The sequence below is a fragment of the Zalophus californianus genome, chromosome 7 (genome assembly GCF_009762305.2).
Source record: "Zalophus californianus isolate mZalCal1 chromosome 7, mZalCal1.pri.v2, whole genome shotgun sequence".
Classification (NCBI taxonomy): domain Eukaryota; kingdom Metazoa; phylum Chordata; class Mammalia; order Carnivora; family Otariidae; genus Zalophus; species Zalophus californianus.
In genome coordinates this window covers 18,872,363-18,894,763 of record NC_045601.1, presented here as the reverse complement: position 1 = coordinate 18,894,763, position 22,401 = coordinate 18,872,363, and the positions used below count along the sequence as shown (strand labels likewise).

The following is a 22,401-nucleotide window of genomic DNA, read 5'->3' as shown; positions in this document are numbered from 1 at the left end:
GTGGAACGCGCCAGGCGAGGGGAAAGTGTGACCCATCTCAAACTTTCGCAGACTCTGGGGCCTTAGGAAGGGAGAGGCAGGCAGAAGCACCAGCTTCTTCCACCGTTCGGCGCGCCCAGCTGCAGCGAGAAGGGGCGGCAACGCAGCGCCGGCTGGACGCGGGCGGCCCCCTGGTCGCACCCACCCGCCAGGCTAAAGTGCCACCGCGCGGGGCTCTGGGCCGGCGTCCACAGAAGCCAGACCGCTCCGGCCCGCGCTTCGGCTCCGAGGAAGGGGCTGTAACTCGGTTTGGGCCAGGAGGAGGGAAACTTGGCCTCGCAGCCTCGCCCGACCAGGTCGGGCGGGGGGACGTGCCCTTGGGCGGCGAGCGAGCCCGCGGGCTCAAGTCGGGGAGGCTCGGGAATAAGTGAGCGCAGAGATGTCCACGAGCTAGAGAAATCAGATTAAAAGAAATGTACAAAGAGATCCAAGGCCACCGCGCGAGCCCGGCAGCTTAGAAGCCACCCCCTGCGCACCAGGAGGACGGCAGACACTAGCACTCGCGAAGACGAGGCGCTCCTGGGCCGCCGCGGGTCTGCGCGGAAGAGCCGCCTCCCCAGCGTCGGGCGCGTATTCAGACGCCGGCGGCGGCCAGAAGCCGAGATGCGGCGCGCGGCTCCCGGCCGGTCCCGGCCCAGCAAACTCCGGGCGGGCCCCGCGCGCCGCTGACCCCGCGCGAGTCCGAGGGCTGTGCCGGCCCCGCCCGCCTCCGCCCCCTCCTGCGCCCGCTGCGCGCCCCTCCCCGCGGCGGCGGTGGCGGCGGCGGCGGCGGCGAATCCAGGGGCGGCGCGGAGCGGCTGGCCCAGCCGCCAGTGCCTGCGAGCTCCAGGCTGCTTGGGGAATTCACTTTGCCGCTTCTCCGCTTCTCCCTCCTAGGGCTTTTCCTGGTGGCTCCCTGGCTCCGGCCCTCTCCTTTCCTCTATACGGAAAACTTCGCTGCTATTTCTTTTTCCCCTTGGAGGAGAGGATTAAAAGTTCCCAGAACTGGTGCCGCCCGTGCCGCTCGGGCGCCGGGACTGTGCTTGCTGGTGGAGCTCGGGTCCCACCATGTGCACCAACATAGTTTACGAGTGGCTGAAAGCGCTGCAGCTCCCGCAGTACGCGGAGTCCTTCGTGGATAACGGCTACGATGATCTGGAGGTGTGCAAGCAGATCGGGGACCCGGACCTGGACGCCATCGGGGTGCTGGCGCCCGCGCACCGCCGCCGCATCCTGGAGGCCGTGCGCCGGCTGCGGGAGCAGGACGCCGCCGCCGCCGGCCTCTACTTCACGCTCGAGCCGCAGCCGCCGCCCGCGCCGCCCGCAGTCGCCGTCCCCACCGGCCGCCGGGGGGAGCCGTGTGGCGGCCCGGCCCCAGGCACCCGCTGGGACCCCCGCGGCCAGACGACGGCCCCCCGCAGCAGGGAGCTGGTGAGCTACCCCAGACTGAAGCTGAAGATCATGATCAGGGATAAACTCGTCCGCGACGGCATCCACCTGAGCAAGCCCCCGTACTCCCGCAAGGTAAGCAGGCGCCGCCCGGACCGCGCGGCGGGAGGAGACTCGGCCCCACCGCTGCAGCCCGTTCCCGGTGACGACGGGGAGGCGAGGATGCTTTGGGTATTTGGGATTCTCTACTCTGTTCTTTCTGTATTCGCTCTTTATTCCTTCTTTCCTGGTGTCACCAGCGGTTGGTTAAGACGAGATCCCACACCCAGATGTCAGTTCTAAACTAGGACCAAGTCTCCGCTTAGTGTCTGGTGCTCTCCTGTCAAGAACTGGATGAGCGGCCCTTCTCCAGGAGCAGCGGGCAACTCCTGATACCCCCGGTAGTAGTAATTAGGTCTGAAGGGTACCAGAATGTTAATGCCACATGGGTTCCCTCTCTTTTTGAGAAACTTCCGAAGGGAAATTGGCTAACTCTTTAAAGTGGGAAATCACGCCCTGTTGCTCTCAGTTCCATACAGTCGAATGCCTTCACTGCTGCACATTTGAAAAGTGAACCACTGACATGGCCATTCTGGGGGAAAAGTTAAATGTCAGTCCTTGGGATGAGTTTCTTCAACTTAAGTGCAGAGAGGGAATGGGTGCTAAAGACATTGGAGGTAATGGGGCCAGTGAGGGTGTACTGCTGAGGTCTTTGCTGGGTCACCAGTTTAGTTTACTATTAATCCAGATGAGACGAAGGAGGTACAACTGTGAGTTCTAGAAAGTCTGAGTGGACTCCTGTTTGGGAGGAGAGAGCACAGCCCAAGGAAGTGAGATTTTCAGTGGCCAGTGAGGAATCCCGGGGAAGGAATCACAGGGAAGGAGCTGGGAGGTTATGGAAAGGACCCTGTGAGGAAAGCTGAAATATGGACTTGGGCGCGGAATAATTAAGTAACAGAAAGTCTTGTTTTCGTAAAGTTCTGTCCCTCCAGTTGAGTGTTCAGTTTAGGTTTCTGGAGCCATCCAAGTAGAGGGTCCTGCCTTGAAAGGGAGAAGTAGGCAGCACAGGTAATCCCCAAGCCTGCTTGGAGTTACCCAGGAAAAGGAGCCCCTCAGCTGGAAATCATGTAGAGAAGCCCAGAGGAAAAAGGTGGTGAAGAAGCTGCAGCCGTGGGTGGGGGTGGGTGTGGGGACAGCTGTAAACAGCACCTGAACAGAGAAATATGGGTTATCTAAATGTTTTGTGCTCATTTTAGTCACTTGAGTTGCTTTATATTTTTAAGTAAAGATCATAATGTCTGGATTTAAGGAAGGGCAAGCGAAAACTTTCTTAAAAAGTGGATAGGTAGATGGGAGTGAAGGGTTTAATATTGTCCGTAGGTTATCTTGCAAGAAAGATAGGCAATTCAGATAACGAACGTGCTTGGGAGTATAAATTTGTTTTATAAAAATGAATAGGGCAGGTCTGAAGGACAGTTTGCCTCAAATTAAACACATATTTCGGTTACCCACGCTGTGTTACCGATGTGTGCCCCAGCCAGGGGAATAGAGAGGAAAGCACACTTTTTCCAGGCAGGTAGCATTAGTCCTGTTTGGTGTAGATAGACGGACTGGACCATTAGTATAAAGGCTCATTCCTGGAGACAGCAGGTCAGAGGAGTTCAGGCGGGTCAGACTCTTGAATTTACATCCCAGGAGGTGAATTGGGTGTGAGCTGAGAAGATGTGAGCACATGGGCACGCAGTGAGGGTGAAGGTCGAGGTCTGGCCAGAAAGGGCTACCGAGAATAAGGTGTGTCCCTAGGGCTTGCTTACCCCTCAGGAATGGAGCCGCGTCCACAGAGCTGCGTCCAGACAAGAGGGTAGAGGAGAGGGCGGGTTGGAGGGGAGAGTGGTGTGCAGGAAGTATCATATTTTGGTTCTGATACTTAAAAACACAGGCATAGATATCAAACTTTAGAGGCTGAGAAGGATTGTTGTGTGGACATGAAATGTGTGGGTGTAGGTTTTGGACCTAGATCAGTGTGGGATATGGTAGTGCGTTTGAGCAAGTGTGATTTACAGAAGACAATTTCACCTTGTGTCGTAATACTGTTTACTTTCCGTGTAAATGATTACTTCAGTCAACTTCTACATAAATCCTCTAACAATGAGAATAAAGATACACCCCATTCACTTCCCATACACATTTAATTCTGGTTCTTGAAGTGATGAAAAGAATAGAGTGGGGATAGAAGTGGTTTTGTACCTCCACTGATACTCCGCCTGTGAACCAGATAAACAGAGATGACAAATTAAATTGTAAAGAAAAAGTTCTATTCCTGTATTTTTATATATTTGTTACAAGAAAAACACACAATAGGAACTGAAATATAATGACTGTATCCCAAAGGGAGCATCTAAGTGTATAGTGCCAGATCGCGTTGGTGATTCTGAATTTGTTGCTTATGTGTGCATTGCTTCTTAAGTTTTGGGTTTTAAATTATTTGAGAATTGTCTTCTGATGCAGCTAGTTTCTGTGCAGATAGCGCTAGGACCTTTCTTTAAAATGTGATCCACATTATAATATCTCCAGGTTCCTTGGCTCTGTCGTGATCAGAATGCGTAGGTGTTCATTATGTGCATTTGGGATTCTGCCTTTTGGAGTGAGCCTCACGTCTCCTTTATAGTCCTTTGCATCATTGATCCCTGTGATTTTTTTTTTTTTTTTTTTGTATATTGGTGAGATATTAGATGGCTTGAAAGTGAGTTTATACCATGGATGGTCAAGGCAGGAATAGCAAATCTTTATAGAGGAAAATAAATTGAGGAGTTTTCCTAAGAATCATCAGAAAGGGCTTTAGGACTGTAGGATTTGCTTCAGGAACAGTTCATGTTTGGTGTGCTGTTCTGGGCTCATCTTACCAACTGCTGCCACGTTCTCCTCTTAGGTGAGTTGCAGTGTAAGTAAAAGGTAAGTTTCTCTTTGTTTTCCAAAGACAGTAATTAAAATCTAAGTTCAAAGTAAGTTTCCCTTTGTTTTTCCAAAGAAAGTAATTAAAATGTAAGTTCAAAGCAAGTCTGCAGCTTTGGAAAACCAGGAGCCTGGAAAGAACACCACTTGAAATCAAAGAGCATTGGATGAGTCTGTTTTCTGTTCTGTACTTCTGTGACTGCTGTGATTTCTGTCTTAGTGGGAGGGGGATATGTTTTCATAGGATGGGACTTAGATATAGGTCTAGACTGAGATCTCAGTACTTCACCAGGCTTCCCTACAAGCCTCTAGGCTCCAGGTTTGCTGTGCTTGGCAAGATGCAGAAGCCCTGCCCTCAAGGAACTTGGGGTGAAGCAGGGAAGACCTAAGGTGGAACGAACAGTCATACTAAAGCGTGATGATTGCTTCGGTGGGGAGTGCAGAATGCCATGGACAGGTGCATCCAACTTCATTTGTAGGGAGGTGGGTCGGGGCAGGCTTTCCAGAACTGGCGTTTGGTCAGAGAACCAAAGGTTGGAAGGGTTTGGCCTGAGGAAGAGCAGGGTCCTAAGGGGAACAATGTTCTAGACAGACCAGTATGTGCAAAGGTCCAGAAGGCAGGAAGTTGAGCAGGAATTCAGTCTGGCTGGAGCACAGAATGCTTGGAGGAAAAGGCAAGAGATGGAGAGACAGGCAGTGGCTGGTTCTGGATGGCGTTGAACTCCTATTTAGGAATTTGGAGTGTATCTTGAAAGGGGGGCTATTGATGGATCCTGAGCAGAAACAGGGTGAAACAATTAGGTTGTTGCAGAGTGTGGGAGATTTGCTGGTGGCAGGGACTGGGTGGTGACCGTGGGGAGGAGCAGTGGAGGTAACTGATGACTCTCTGGCTGCCAGGGGTGCGAGGGGAGAGCTCGGGGTGACCTGCAGATTTCTGGGTTAGGATTACGATGCTGTTCTCTGACGAGGTAGGAGACCCGAAAGAAGAGCACGTTTGGGGGGAAAGATGTTGCCTTCGGGTATAAACATACAGAGCGTTTTCACTCCCTTAAAAATCCTCCTGTGCTCCACCTATTCCAACTCCCCCCAAACCCCTGGCAACCACTGATCTTTCTCCTGTTTCGATAGTTTTGTCTTTTCTAGAACATCCCACAGTTGGAAGCACATAGTATGCGGTTCTTTCAGATTAACTTCTTTCCCTTGGCGATGTGCATTTAAGGTTCCTGCACGTCTCCTTCTGGCTTGACAGCTCATTTCTCTGAGTGCTGAATAACATTCCATTGTCTGGATGTACCACTGACAGTCTTCTAATGAAGTTTGGCTGAGAAGACAGAACTAAGGCAACGGAGAAGAAAGGAGACTAAGTCAAGGGAAGGGTTTTGTGGGGTTATTTATTTATTTATTTATTTTTTTAAGGATGAGAGGAGATGAAACATGTCTGAGGGTTGGTGGTGGGGGCCAGAGATAGGGAGTCGTCCCATAGGTCAAGGTCCTTGGAGGAGGTGGGAGGGAATCGCGCCCAAAGCACTGAAAGGAGAAGGTGGTTTTGCTTTGAGGGGGAGAGGGGTGCCTCCTCCATAGTAGGAGAGAGCAGAGGAAGGGGGGGTGACATTGAGGAGCCCTCGTTTTGTCTGTTTGACCATCTGATACCAGTGAGGGGGTAAAGTGGAGGGATTAGAGGTTTATGGAGAAGGTTGTGTTCATATACAAATAGTGGGTGCTGTGATCTGGTGCTTATGGCTATGCCTAAACATAAACATCACACAGTAGTGTTTATAGGATTATACATAAGTGCACGTATAGAGACGGTGCCCTTGTCGTTCCTATGTATGGGGCACAGGTGACAGGCTGTGCACGAGGTAGTGTCACATCCTGTGCAGTTTGGCAGTGCTGGAAAATGCAGTGTGGTAGGTGGGAATGCTAGGGGGCTATAAAGGTATTCTGTTTACTAGCAGACTTGGCAAAGCAGAAAGCAGCCCTTAGGGTGGGTAGTGGATGGGGCAGGCTTCTCAACTTTTTCACTTGAAACATATCTCCTTGCCATACATTACCAGTTAACATTGTTTGAGCTAGTATAACCTTATTTAATAACGCTGTAAGAGTGTTAGGCCTCATTCCCACCTCCGCGTGAATCTAATTATGTCACAAGACTCCCGTGATAATAGGTCTGGGAATGGGTGTTTGGGAGACACGGCCCAGGATGAAGGAGTATGGAGACAGAGGTGGCACGAGGGCGTCTATGTCTGTGCCAGGGTGAGGATATAGAAGAAGTATTTAGAAAGACAGAAGTTGGGGAAGAAAACTTTGGAGTTTTGCCTTGGGTCCTGGCAGAGCTGAAATGACAATAAATATTCCTCCCCCAGAATTCCTCTGCCTTCATGGAGTTATCAGGGACAGACTGGAAGCTGGCAAAGTTCAGTTCTCCCGAATCAAATCATCCTCAAGCATCCTCAGCCTAGGCAAATGAAGATCCTTCTAGGCTTTTGTTGTTCTTAGTCCCTGATTGGAACATGGTGGAAAGAAAGGGCCTGGAAGGAGGCGACTTTCCTCATGCTATTTGTAGTTGACTTTCTGGAGAGTTTCCAACATGCAGACTCTTAGCCCATCCACCTACTTCAGGAACACTGAGCACCATGTGGCCCGTGTTGGTTCACAAGTCTCCAGAGTCCCCAGTGTAAATTGGAAACTGGCCGCTGTCCACTGAGGGCAGAGAGAGGACCAGAGAGAGAGAGAGGCAGACCAGGCCAGGCTGACAGGTGGCAGGGTTTGGTAAGCAAGGGAACTGATGTGGGAGGCTTGTCTGGGGCGGCTGCACAGTGAGGAGCTCTCTGCACCTGCCTGCCAGAATCTTAAAGGTTTATAGAGAGGTTTTTAACCAGGTATAGTCCCGATTGTCATCCAGATAATCTCAGTATCACATTAGGCTCCCAAGGCTGCGTTCTCGAAGTGCCTCCGCCTGTGGGGAACAGTGGGAGTAATACTCATTCCAAGGACAGAGGAGGAGGTGGAGGAGCCTCTGATGGCTGGAGACCAGCTCTTGGTCAACTGGCTCCCCTCACTGACCTTCTTCAACAGCTAGGGCCCTAGCATAACCACAGCAAAACACCAGACAGACAAATCAGACAGATGAACCAGACAGATGTGGTTCCTGCTTACAGTTAATGGATGTGTCTGCAGAGAGCCTAACCCAGTATCTGATGTACAGGAGGAGTGTCATATGAAAGTTGAATGTAGGATGTGAAGGCGATCTGGCTGCAACATGTCACCCCCATGATCGCCAGGGTTGATTCGGCCACTCTGTCTGGCGAGGCGGGTGTTCCCTCCCCCCCCTCACTGCTCCGTGTGCGTCCCTCCTAAAGCCACCTGCACTTGGTCTAAGAGGACGACCTTTCCTGATAGATAAAGGAGAAACCGTTCTTTTGGTTGAGGGTATACTAAAAGCTTGCACTCCCTGCTAGAACCTCCAAACAAGCTCTCAAGGTCCATTTGTAGGAGAAGGTAGGGTAGTCAAGCTTCCAGGACTCCAGACACATGCAAATGAGGCGCTGCACCTGGCAGTCTGCCCTTTGAAACAAACCAAACAGTTGAATGTTGTTTCTACAGATGCCAGAACTGGGGTGCAAAATTTAAGAAGGTGTTCCCTCGTCGGGGGTGTGCAAGTCTGGGCCCTGCTCATGGGCCAGCTGCCATTAATGCAATAAATCCATCATCATGAACTGTCAGGTATTCGCAGGCATTGCCGACAGCCCTCCGATCACACACTAGCAGTCCCTTGCCACGCGTCAGACCTGTGGGCAGCAGCAGTGTGCTGTGGGGCGGAAATGGGCCCAAGCTCCCCCACGAGGCCGGCATGCTTTTCTGTGCATTATGGCAGCTCGGGGGGCTCCTCTGTGCATCCGGATGAGCCCTCTCTGCCGACCCCGTGCGGCGGCGGTGAAGAGCCCAGGCTCTTCACCTGGGTGTAACCGGGGTGCAGGTCCCAGCTCTGCTCCATGCTAGGGCACCTCAGGCCCCTCTGCCCAAAGTGGACAACGCTAGTGACCGCTTTATAAGGTCCTTATGGAGATTAGATGAGCTGGGAACTTTCTAGGCTATAATTTGTATCGGGTCCCTGGGGCTACTGTCCTCACGTACCACGAAGTAGGTATATAAAACCACATGAAACGTATTCTCTCACAGTTCTGGAGGCTGCAAGTTGAAACTTAAGGTGTTGATTAGGGTCTTGCGCCAAAATCCCAAGGGTCTGCACTGTGATTTACCAGTAGGGACCACCCAAACTTCCAAAGGCCATCTCTGTATCTGCAACCTGCCACTTTAAGCACCCCGGGGGTCTGCTGGGGCGTATGGCCCACTGTGGCCACATAGCTGTTACAGAGCCTTCTCTGGTTCTGTGGCCGCCACTTAAAACTTAGCAGCTTTTCTAGTGTCTTGGTAAATGGGCTGGGGTAGCACATCCCAATGAGGGATAGGTTGCCTCCAAAGTCCAAAGAGGCCCATTTAGGCGTTGTGCCTCTTTTTTGGGGTTGGGGGGCAGATTCAACAACTTATCCTCACTTAAGAAAGGGGTATCTCAATATGGCCCCCACCACAGGACCCCTGAAAATTTCATCGAGGTAGAAGGCCCCCTCAGCTTGTGTCAGATGTCTCACCTTCATGCAAATTTCTTACCATTAAATCCAGCGTAGTTGCTACTTCTTGTTCACTAGGTCCAAGAAGCATAATGTCAATGTAATGAACCAGTGGAAGGGAAAGGTGATCAAGAACCCTCTCAAACTAACTATGACAGAGGCTGGAGAGTTGATATACCCGCTGGAGGTAGGACAGTGAAGGTATGCTGCTGGCCTTGCTTGGTGCATATTGTGACATCGAGGAAATAGCATTGGCCAGATGTATAACCTGCTCATGGTAAGTGCTCACCTATGTTAGCTCCTATTACACCATACCTAATCGTGTTCAGACATTGTGCAGCCTCCATTAGAGTGAGTCTTATGTCAGCTTTGTATAGAAAAGTCCATTCGCTCAGGTTTCATTCCTGATGATAGGGGGTTTTAGTGATTAATCAGTGGCAGATTTTTTTTTTTTTAGATTTTATTTATTTGACAGAGAGAGAGAGCACATAAGCAGGGGGAGTGGCAGAGGGAGAGGGGAGAAGCAGGCTCCCTACTGAGCAGGGAGCCCAATGTGGGGCTGGATCCCACAACCCTGGGTTCATGGACCGGAGCCAAAAGCAGACGCTTAACCGACAGAGCCTGAACCCAGGTGCCCCAGTCAGTGGCAGATTTTCTTACAAATGATGCCCAATCATTTCTTGCCGGAGGATACAATAATGAAAATAATTTTTAAAAATAAATAAATAAATAAAAATATAAACACTTTAGAATGTAGACATTCAAAATAGGTTGTAATCTTCAAAACAGTCACTTGGTAGATCACAGTGTTTCCATTACTCATAACATTTCTGAAGGTCTAGTGCCTGCAGAACACTCTTTAGAACATAGTGGGGACAAGCCTTCATTCTTCTAAGGTAGATCTGGTTTGGGGTAAACACCTAAAGTGATTTGGAATCAAATCTGAGAATTATGACTAATGACAGTCAATAAAATATGAAATGGAAGACAGAAGCTGACAAGAAAATGAATATTTTTTTTTCTTGGTATGACTTCTAAAGTGGTTTTAAATTTTGTGATATTTATAATTCTTTTGCTACTTTTGAATCCTTAAAAACAGGCTCTTACTGTGTATCTACGTCATAAGTGCAGAATACCTCAACAAAACACAAAAGTCAATTCCCTATGCATCTGCAAAGAGCATGGCACTAGTCATGGACTCTCCCAATAGATAATTTGTGTAAAGGTCCTTATGGTCCTATAGGGCAGGACTTAAGTAAACCAGGCATAGGTATTAGTAAACTGCAGCACTCGATGGGTTAATCTGGATTTGGGTGTCTCTGGTGTTTCTTACAGCTTTTCCTTTGCTTCTCCTACTGTTCTTAGAAAGCTCTGCTCTACGCTGCCTTCTCAAGTCTTACAGAAGTCAGGAGTCCTCATTTCCCCTCTCACACTTTAGTGCAAAAAAGGATGCTAAAGGCAGGGATACCAGAGTTAAGAATGCCCTCATGAACCTTGTATGCTCTTGGGTAATTGTCTAAGGTATACTGTGACAAAGAAGAATTATGGTTTGATAAAAATGCCATTGCTTTTTAGATTATAGAATTGCTCAGATTTTCAGTTCACTGGAAGTATGTTCTGAAATTGAATTTTCTTAGAATAAGGTGAGTCAGATGACATGGACTTGACCAGAGCCGGTCCTCGAAACAGGTCCTAAGAATATTGCCCATAGCGAGGGAAAGTTCATCAGGAACCATGATAGTCATAGCCTCTCAAGGTTATAGCCTGTTTAGAGTTAGAAGTGGCATTGAGTTCTTGTCTTATTACTGCTACTGCCCTGAGCTTGAGTTGATGGTTTTTGAACAGTTATTTTCATAAGGTCTGATGAAAAAAATGTTATTTCAGATCAACTGCCGATTCGGACTTGGGAGGCCTGCGAGGGGACAGGAAGGAAATTCTCATTTTCTGTCAATATAAAAACTATTAAGGTTAAAAGAACTGTGGATCATGCCAATAAGGTATTAAGGATACAATCTGTCCTTACATAGAGACTAAATGAACATCTAATAGTTTAAAGAGATTTCATTACTGCTGCTAATTGAAATAAATGGTCTGATGAACTCCAAAAACTTTACTGTTAGGTTTCCATAAAGTTATAAATACAAACAGAAATGACCCTACTTCATTTGGAACATGTTTGAAAGATAAAAATGACAATTGGTATGCATTTTTTGTTTGCCCAAATCATAACAAATAGCACTTCCAAGTTTAAGATGTTTTCCCTAGATCTTATAAATTCTATAATAAGACTAGAGGTATACCTACTCTATTTGACACCCAGAGTATATAATTTAGTAATACTCCCTTCATTTGACAAAATTATTCTTTAAGTAATGGTCATGGGATAAAATAGACAATAAATATTTTCTTGATTACCTCTTTAGATTTAAAAGCAATTAACAATGAAAATAAGGAATACATTTTATATTAAAGTATTCAAACCTAGTAAACGCAATTTTATCTATGAAATAGAATTTGCACGTTACCAAACTAAAGTATCATACTTTGCAGTTTTGTGCTGTCTCACTGTTTTGAATTTTCAACACAAATGAAAACTCAAAGTGGTCACAAAAGAATAATAAAACTAAAGTACTTCAAGTTTTGTTTCTTTGTTTTTGCAAAATCATGGTTCTGTCATTGTTTATTTCAAACCTACTGTTTACTAGGAATATATTATCATACTACAAGAAAGATGTGACAACTTTCACAAACTTATTCTAGGAAAGGACTCTTATAAACCAGGTCTGTGGGTTGGTGCTAGCTGTATAACCAGGAGTTCTCTGAATTAACTCTTGTGCAGAACACAGTGCTTATTAAAAGGACAGGTAATAACAAGATAATTAGAAGTGAATACACATACCATTAAAACTCAGCAGTAAGTAACTACAGCATCCACAATTTAGACCAACGATTTTTTTAGGGAGGAGTGTTTTACCAGTCATATTCTTTAGAATTGTCTGTAGGGCATGTTTATAATTAAAAGGTTTATTTTGTTTTTAGGGGCCTTTTTATTGCCTGCAACTGGGGTGAAACATTTCCTCTGCCCTGCCCTGGAAGACATAAAGAAATGTGATCGATCATTTTAGTTTAAGAGAAGCTATTTCTTCTGTAAAGTGGTGCTGACATCTCTCTCACAGGGTTGTAGAATGAATGAAATGGGATAATATTTATCAAATGGTTTCGTAAGTTCTAAAACAACTTTATAGATTTAAGGTATTCTTATTGATAGTGGATAAGTCATTATGTTTATCATAAAACTTTGAAAATATTTCTGACTGAAAATCAATCATACTGAATTGAGCAAATTTGGAGACACTGAAGCAGATCTAGAAGAAATTGAAAATGGTCTACATTACAATTTCTAATGCTACAATGTATTTCTTTAAAAATAATTTTTAAAGATTTTATTTATTTATTTGAGAGAGAGAGAATGAAGATAGCACGAGAGGGAAGAGGGTCAGAGGGAGAAGCAGACTCCCTGCCGAGCAGGGAGCCCGATATGGGACTCGATCCCGGACTCCAGGACCATGACCTGAGCTGAAGGCAGTCGCTTAACCAACTGAGGCCACCCAGGCGCCCATAAAAATAATTTATATGTAAGAATATTTGTGCACAAATCTCATAGTACACTGTTAGTGAATAAGGGGAAGCCTGTTCCTAAGTCTCAAGTATCACTTGAAAAATGATTTTAGGGGCGCCTGGGTGGGCTCAGTGGTTAAGCGTCTGCCTTTGGCTTGGGTCATGATCCCAGGGTCCTCGGATGGAGAAGCGCACTGGGCTCCTTGCTCCTTGGGAGGCCTACTTCTCCTCTCCCACACCCCCTGCTTGTGTTCCCTCTCTCGCTGTGTCTCCCTCTGTCAAATAAATAAATAAAATCTTTAAAAAACAAAACAAGGGCGCCTAGGGTGGCTCAGTTGGTTAAGTGACTGCCTTCAGTCTTCCCTCTCGTGCTCTCTATCTCTCATTCTCTCTCTCTCAAATAAATAAAAAAAATCTTTAAAAAAAATACTAAGACATAGTCTATCTTAGTTTAGCACCACAATTTAACTTCTAATCATTTCTTATTGGGTTGAAACTTTACCCATATGATTATTGATTATTATAATTTTTTATCATTTGAAAATGTCATGTTTGAGAAATAGTATTTCATCATTCTTTGAATTAGATTTCTTAGATTACCAGTTTACATAATTTCATATTTGTGGCTTTTAATATTTATAATTATGTATTGCCTGTTCATGATGTTTGCCTGTTTTTTTCTGTGGTCTCAGTCTACTGCCAGTTGCTTTGCAAGAGCTCTTTATAGATTGAATCTTAGAATTTTGTTTTGTTTTTTTGTGTGTGCACCGAATTTTATTTATTTTTTAAAGATTTTATTTATTTATTTGACAGAGAGAGAGGGACAGCGAGAGAGGGAACACAAGCAAGCGGAGTGGGAGAGGGAGAAGCAGGCTTCCCACTGAGCAGGGAGCCCGATGTGGGGCTCGATCCCAGGACCCTGGATCATGACCTGAGCCGAAGGCAGACGCTTAAACGACTGAGCCACGCAGGTGCCCCATGTATGCACCGAATTTTTAAAACTTTTATATATCTATCTTATCAATAATTTTAGCAATTTCTTTCAGACTGGAGGAATAAAAAGGTACAAACTCAGAATTGAGTTTGAATTATTTTTTACCATTTACTTGATAAGTTATTTAATCATTCTAAACCTGAGTTGTCTCATCTATAAAATGAGTGTAATATTACCTACTTCTTAACCTTATAATTACTACATTCTTGTCAGGATGAAGATCTTATCTTAGATTGTTAGTTCACATCCTTACCATTCTGTTGAGGCTAAATGTTCTTTTTTAATTTCAAAAAGCTCTTGAAATCACCACAACAGATGTAATTTGTTTGCCTGCTATCACCATCAAGAATATTTTGCTCAATTTATCATTTGCTTTTTAGGTTTTCCTTTTTTTTTTAAATAGAGAAATAGAGTTAGTCTCTATTTTTGTGATCACTTTTATCCTTATAAATCCCTTTCTTGAGTCCAAAATCAGTTCATATTTTACCTATATCTCCCATTATCTTTTCTTGTTTGTTTCATTTCTGGATTTTGCTCTCTCACCCACCTGAAAATTTATTTTGGCAGATGGTAGAGCTCTAATGCTCTACGTAATCATACATGACAGTTATATGCTTTACAGGAATTCCCCAGCTTCTATTTCTGTGTTCTTGTCTTATTCTAAAATTTAACGGAAATGCTGCAAGTATTTTGCTGTTACTCTGCCACTGGCTATCAGTCTAAGATAGTCCACATGATGTTAAAAAATCACCTTCGTTTTTCTAATTTTGTGGGAATTTTTTACTGGGAATGGATATCTGATTCTAGTAAATATCTTTTCAACAACTTAAAAGTTAACTGAGAGCGCTTTTCTTCCTGGGCTTAACGGTGCAGTATTGCGTTAAGAGACTGCCCAACGGTGCACCATCCTTACGTCGCTGAGATGCAGGAAATTGTGAAGCGATGTCTTCCGAAGCAACCAGAGTTTGAGAGGAGGGATCATGTCATCTTACTCCCGGCGTATTATGACATTCTTTTACATTCCATATCTTTTCTCTCATGAACAACGGTTGACGTTTACCTTCAGTCTGGTAACCCCTCCGACGGTTATCGTCATGACATTTTTGCATTGACTTTGTGCCCGTAGCTTTGTGGGAGTCGTGGTCTCTGGCTACATAAGCACAGGAGGCGGCCACAGTGGGGAGACGTGGGACAAGCAGAGCAGGCTTGTGGCTCAGTAGGTTGCAGCCACATAGCTGTGAAGACTAGATCTACTCCATCTTCTGGTTTGCATAGACATTTTATGTTTGAACCACAGTGGTAGAGACTCTGAGGAGGGTGGGGGGGGTGGGGTTTAACTCAAATCCTTATTGATTTTACCGTTTTTGAAGAGTTCTCCCCCTTGTCTACTCACCGCCCCCCCCCCACCCCGACACAAGGCACCTGCTCCCTCCCCCAGCGCGCCCCACCCCCCCAACACCAGGCCTTTTAGTGGAAAATACAAATGAAGGCTGCTTGCCAGATGCCATGCTAAAGTGAAAACCCTTATAAAAGAAATTGATGAGGCATTCATTTTAATTTGAGTCTTTGACTTTGCATAGAAACAACAGCCCCATGTGTAACAAAGATACAATGGAAGATGCAATAAGAAATATTGTAACAAGTCCTTGATTTACATTTAAACATTCCTTGACAGGTCAAATAGAAGGATTTTTTTAAAAGGTTATTGAAGCAAGAATTAACAGTGGGGTACAGGAATGTTATGTTTCTGGAGAAAATACCTCTATCAGGTGCTGAATTCAGCTGGGTTTGCAGAAATGGATGCACCCAGTGCTTCCCAAGCTAGCCATCAATCTCGCAATAAAGATAGAGCCACTTTAAAGTAACCATGTAGCAACACAGAATGGAACACTGCTATGTGATGAAACCGATCCTCTGGGAAATTCTTGATTGACAAAAGTAGTGCTGCATTAAGTAATAGCAATATTTTCATGACCAGAAAGTAATAAAGCTATAGATAATCTTTATGAAGAGAAAATATTTTACATAAAGAAACTGCCACACAATCTCAAGACTTGCTTCCTGTGGTATCCTTTCAGGCGAAAAGTAGCTCTACCTAAATATGAAAGAAAAAAACTGGTAATTATGAAAAGTTAATTGCATCCAAGGTTGTGTTCTAGTCCGTTACATTTATAAGTCATCTCAAGAAAAGATGATATTAAGGTGCTATCTGGGATCACACAAATCCACTGTATCTCTGGCTTGATTAGGTTTCTATAGTGGGAGAAAATTCAAGAAATGCGTATTGCATCCATTATAGATTAGAGTTGTGCCAAAGGGTATGCAAAGTAATTTTACTCCCATTGAGATCTGCTTCATTACAGAGAGGTGGTAGAGAGTTGGGAGTTAGGTCGGTGGCATTAACTTTGAGTTTTATTGCTGTGTCATTTTCAATCAGAGTTTTTACTGCCACTTCCTTGGCACAGCAGTTTGTACCAGTGTGTATTATCTCTGTTAATATGACTCCTTATATTGATATACTTATCTTGAAAATGGTGGTGAGCCGAATCCTGTGATCTTGTCTCTGATCATTTATTAAAACACGAGGACAGTAACAAACTTTTCCTACTGAACCCTCTCAGTCCCTCTCTCTGATGGGAAGTACAGGCATCTTTGCACACCCCAGTATTGTGGGAAGAACATGCTAAATTATATTAAAAATGATCTGTGAGGAAAGAGGGGGGAGTGATGTTGTTCCTCTGAAGGCAGGAAAATGGAAAAGAAGCAAGAGGTCCTAAGGTATGAGAATTCAGTCCATACTCTGAAAAACTTTTCTTTGCGCTTTGATTTCATAATAGTGAAATTAGATTTATTCTTAATCCAACCATATGGTCATTAGTTACGGATATTTTGATTTTACTCTTCACATCTGGAGGAGACTCTTACTTAAACCTCCTCCCTCATTCTCCCCGTGGAGTTAGAAAGCCAAAACATAATCTTCCATCCTACCGTACTTGTTCAGTCAGACTTCCCCAACTTAGGATAAGCTTCTTGCTGTTGGTAACTCTTTCAGATAGAACATAAGGAAACAGCTTTGAAATACACAGACTAATAATAATAACTGATCATGGTCGCTATTTATTATTTTTGTTGAGTGCTTTACCATAGCATTTCATTCAGTCCTCATTGCAACCCTCTGTGGGTCATGTTTTTGGCATCTTCAATTTACATATGCGGAAAATGAGGCCTAAAGAGCTTATGTAACTGTCCAAAGTCACAGCTAGCACATCTTATCTGGAAACCAGGTGTACTGACTTCCGGTGCCCATGATCATTATCACTGTGCCATTCTGCCTCAAACCTTGCTTGGGGATTTGGCAGCTGTCTTTTCAGTTGGTGAAGAACAGCTGTGGGGTAGGGAGTGGGTATGTCCTGAGATTTTATTTTTTAAACTTAATAGCATACCGATTAGTGTAGATTTCAAAGACGTTATGCTAAAATGAATCCATGTTTTATATTTGATTTAAGTCAAAGAGAATTCCTTCATTCTTTCAACATGTATCACAAATAATCATCAACAGAAGGAGACTGGAAAGAAGGTCATATGTAGATTAAGTCACGCCAATTTGGTGAAAAAAGTTCCTGTTAAACTTGGGTATCCAGTGTCTTGTCCTGTATTCTGTTATAGGATGACAAAGTGATTAGCAACCATCAACTGTGTGTGATTGCTGCTTGTGTTGCAAAGTGCAAACAAATACTGGTTCTCTTTGGTTCAGCTCTTCAGGAGTTTTACCATTTTAGTGTCTTTGCTAAATCCATACCTTGCAATTTTAGTTTAAGATAACTTCTTAAGATCTAAAGCTTTCTATCTTTTAGATGGAAAGGAGAATAATATGGGAACCAGGCATTTAACTGAGTGGTTATTTTCTTACACAGAATACTTCTAGAAGCTAATTGGAGTTGCTTCCTTAGCCTCCAGCAGTTTTTCAGTATCCATAATGGCATATTTGGTGTTTGAGGTAAGATTTGGAAACAGTTGAAAGTTATTTTGGTAGATGATAACTTGTGTGTAGTCCTGTTTTTAGTGCCACATCCCAAACGAGCAAATAAAAATAAAACAAAAATATGGTTACAAAGTGATAAGGCTGGTTTTCTTAGAAGTGGGCATTTCCAGGGGGAGGTGGTTCATTAATATCTTGATCATGTAGGTGGTTTCACTGTTGTAATAAGCATAGTCTCCCAACAAAAAGTACTTTTAGAGATACTTTTTTGGCAAATAAGTCTTGATTTGTTTGCTTAAAAAAACTACTTAACCTTTTGTGATAAGTATCCCCTTTGAATGGTCTTATTTTGCTATTAAAATTAAGAATAAATATTTGAAATTCAGTGGCTAGCAAATATAAACCTGGGACACACGTTCCCTTCTAGGCCTTAATTGTGAGAGGGGGAGTAGCCCTGTTCTGAAGAATTAGTTGCCATATTGTACAGTTCCAATAAGACGGAGGCCCATGCTACATCTATGAACATCGTGCGGGGTTTTAGTGGAACTGTGTCTAGGATATCTTTAGATCATCGAGTGTGAACAAAAAGGTCACACGCTGAATAGTGGCTTCATTGTGTTGGGAAGAAAGGAAAGGAGAGTTTCAAAATAATGAGAAAGTGTTTGGTTATACTGTAATGTTCTGTAGAATCAATAATTCCTATAGGATCCTTGTTTTAAATGATCTTGAACACTATAATTCTCCTTTCGCATAGGGGGTAGGAAGCCATAAGAAGACATTGTTCCCACTTTAATCTACAATATGTTGCCTTTTCTCATCCCATCAAAGACCTGAGGTCTAAAAGGGGGCAGGTGATCCAAATTCCAAGAAGAGAAGGGGACACATCATTGTTTTGTCTTTGGCAGAGCCCAGGTGAGGGAGGGTTGGCAACCATTAAAACAAATATAAAGAAAACAACTAAAAATTTCTGTGAATTTTTAAAGCCAAGTATGGGCTGGCATGATCATTTCAAATTTTCAGGAACCCCAGACACAAAGAGGGTCTGTATCCACTTGTCAGCTCTTGACCACAGGCCTCCATTAGATGCTCACGAAAGAGATTAGAAGTGGAGTAGGAAGCCAGAGAGAGTCCCTCGGTGGCACAGACTGACTCATGATGACAGCTACCTTTGGGAGGTAGGCACAGAGGCTGCTAGTGTCCCAGAACTTCTATTATAGGACACAGAGGCTGTCACAGACAGGGGGTGGGCAAGAAACCTACCCAGACACCTGGATCCAGGCAAAGGTTGGCAGCTGTTGGGATAACAATAGAAAACATGCTCTTGCACCCTTCACTGACACTAGATAAATCCCATCTGTACCAGGGGAGGGGTGGGAAATCACTTATGCCTGGGATCTGAACTGATATACCCAGTGATCTGCCATAACTGGGGAAGAGCGGGTTTGAGCCCAACACCCACCAACAATACTAGGTAGACACTGGCTGTCATTCATGCTTGAATGAGGTAAGAATGCTGAGAAAGCCTTACTGCTGAAGCTCAGGTCCATGAGGTCTATCAAAGACAGAGGCTGCAGCAGAATAAAGAAAACCTCTCTGACCCAACTATGAGACTTGCATGGAGTAACAATCTAAAGCCGAAGGAAGGACATGGGCACTGGCAGAGGCCCCCTCTGTGCTATAAGTGTGGAGGAGGAACACTAAGAAAAACCCTGTGTCACTCCAGGCTTCACATGAAACACAAGGTGGCTGGTATCCACTGCTAGATGAATTCATGGCCTTTGCTGAACTGAAGATTACTATAGCAACCACGAAATCCAAAGCTACCTCAACTACTTTTATTTTGACTCAACCATTCGCAAAAATAGCCTGACAGCAGAAGGGATATGCCCATTCCAGAAGTAAATTCAGTTTACCTCAGTCTTGGCTGTCCATTTACATATGGTGTTTTGTATTTAATAAAAAAATTACAAGACATGCAAAAGAAAAAGGGGGAAAAAAAAAAAAAGTTGACCTACCAAGAGAAAAAGCAGTCGATAGAACTAGACCCAGGAATGGCGAGGATGTTGAAACTGCCAGACAGAAACTTAAACGATGGCTATGAATTATAAAGAAGTATACCCTACTAATGTGAGATGTTAATAATGGGAGAAACTGGGTGAGGGATTATAAGGGAATCCTCTGTACTATCTTTTCAACTAAATCTAAAACTGTTTTGAAAAATAAAGTTTATTTTAAAAGTATATTGTTAAGGGATACATTTAAAATATATGGTTAAGGAAATAAAAGGTCAAGCCAGAGACCTGGAGAAAGAATTTGCTAAAGCACATATCTGATAAGGGTTGGTAATTAAAAGATATGAAGAACTCTTACAGTTTACTAATAAGAAAAACCCGGTCGACAGGAAAATGGACAAACATTTGGACCTTCATCAAAGAAGATTCATGGATTTCAGTTGTGCACAAGACACTCAACATCGTTAGTCATTAGAGAAACATAAATTAAAACCACAAAGAGATATCATTAGAATCACTAGAATTAAAAAGCCTGTTAAAACCAAGTACTGTTAAGAATATAAAGCAAGTGGAACTCTCACACATTTCTAGTGTGGTTGCAGGATGATCCGACCACTTTGGAAAACAGTTTGGGACCTTCTTATAAAGGTGAACATAAACTTACCAGGCAACCAAGGTGCCCCACTCATGGGCTGTCTACTCAAGAGACACTAAAATAGATGCCGCTACAAAGACTTGATGTGTATATACATCACAGTTTTACTTCTTAAAACAGCCGCAAACTGGAAACGACTCAAACCTCCATCTACTTGTGAATGGAAAAACAGATTGTCATATTGCCATACTATGAAACACTATTGAGCAAAAGAAGGGAACAAATCACTGATATTTACCTAATGTGGATAAACCTCAAAAGCATTGTGCAAAATGAAAGAAGCTAGACACAAAAGAATACATGGGGTATGAGTCCAGTTACAAGATATTCTAGAAAAGACAAAACTATAGTAACAGAAAGGATCCGTTGATTGCCATGGGCTAGGCTAGAGAGAGGGGACTGACTGCAGAAGGGCAGGTGGAAAATTTTTGAGATGTAAATGTTATATATCTTGATTGTGATTATGGTTACTTGAATATATACATTTGTCAAAACTCATTGAGCTGTATAGATAAAACCAGCAAATTATCATGTGCAAATTATATCAACAAGCCCATCCAAAACATACTATGAAAATATATAGTAGGCTTTCACAAAATGATTTAAAATGGAATTTTAAAAACTTTGCCAATCTCGGATAATGCTGTCATCTCTAAGTGACCTCGAATAAGTGGCTTCACTTATTAGTGCTTTATTTTCCTATCTATAAAATGAGATACCAGTCCTACATCTTGGTTGAATTTTTTTGAGAGCATTAATTAAATAGTACACTTACAGGGCTTAGGAAAAATTCCCAGAATTTGGCAAGTACTCAAATGATGCCCTCTGTGATGATGTGGATGTTGCTTTATAGCTTCTGTGTGTATGAGCGGGCTGAGTGAGATGCCAGGGCTCCCTGCGTTGTGGATGACCTGAACAAAAAACTTGGATGAATGTTAGTATTTTACTTCAAAATTGATGTTTGCTTGTACCATTGCATAGAATCACTTCTGCAATCATTCAAAGTTCAAATAAAAAAAAAGTGTTTTTTAAAAATTTTTTATTAAGCACTCTTTGTATGTCAGACAGTGTGTTAAGTGGTGGAATTACCTTAAATAAGACTCAGTCTGTGCCCTCGGGAAGTTATTGTGAAGACAGACCAAGCAGTAGGGGATTACAATGCACAGACTGTGATAAGCAGCATGAGTAGGCGTGGGAGCGTGTTATGGGAGTCTATGGAATTGGCATCTAATCTGGAGGAAAGATTTTATGGGGGAGGTGATGATGTGGCTGAACCCTAAGGAGTGTGTGTTGGAGGCAAGTTGGCTATCAGTTTGGTCTGTTTGGGAGTGGGAATACTTTTAAAGTCCATGGAACATTAAAACAAAAGGAAAAAAACCAAAAACCCTAAAGAAGCCCCCTGAATCTGTGTAAATAGTATTTGATCTCTTACTCAGTTGATATACAAAGTACAGGTAGCTAGAGGTTCCAAGGGATATGACTCTAACTTTTTCCCATTTGTGACTTGGCATTGTTGTTAGTCACAGTGGAAAGGTCAAACTTAAACCACAGCCATCGGCCTCCTAAAGAGAGCCGTTAAGATTTTATTTGAGGTGTGAACCACCATGGTTGGTTCCTATGGAGGCAAAAATCAGCCAATCCCTGTGTCACAGTCTGATGAAGACAGAAACATCTGCCAGACTGTGTTAGAGAGAAGCACTGGTGACTGTCAGTGTCCCTGAATGTGCTCCACAAATTCTGCTTCTTGGCGGGATCCATCTGTTGATATGCTTCTCTACAGGTAGATGAAAACACGATGGAGAAAGCCAGCATGCCTTCTGGAAAGCTAGATGGTTTTATGATGGTGATAACACATCCATCTCTAAACCAATCTTAAGTTCCCAACAAGCAGATACAGGTCCAACCTTCTGGCCATTATTCTTGGATATACCACAGAGACCACACCTGGCTGCTTTTCGACATTTCGTTTGTGTCACCTACACACCACACTCTTCAAATGGCCTGCTAGAAAGGAATTCCCAGGGCAGAGGTCAAGTGTGATGATAAAGGCTTGGCGCAAGTGTTTTGCAGAGAAAACATTGTAAACTTAGAAGTGTTTAGGCTTAGGGGCACTTGGG

The 22,401-nt window shown here is 43.9% G+C and overlaps 1 protein-coding gene across 1 annotated transcript in view; it reads left to right on the top strand.

Annotated features, from left to right (window-relative positions):
• Nucleotides 1–843: 843 nt before the first annotated feature.
• The window catches only part of SAMD5 (sterile alpha motif domain containing 5), a 60,670-nt gene continuing 39,112 nt past the window's right edge, over nt 844–22,401 (top strand). The window contains exon 1 of the mRNA XM_027602087.2: nt 844–1,542. Within this exon, the coding sequence (XP_027457888.1) occupies nt 1,087–1,542 (456 nt within the window). The 5' untranslated portion in view covers nt 844–1,086. The remainder of the gene's footprint in view (nt 1,543–22,401) is intronic.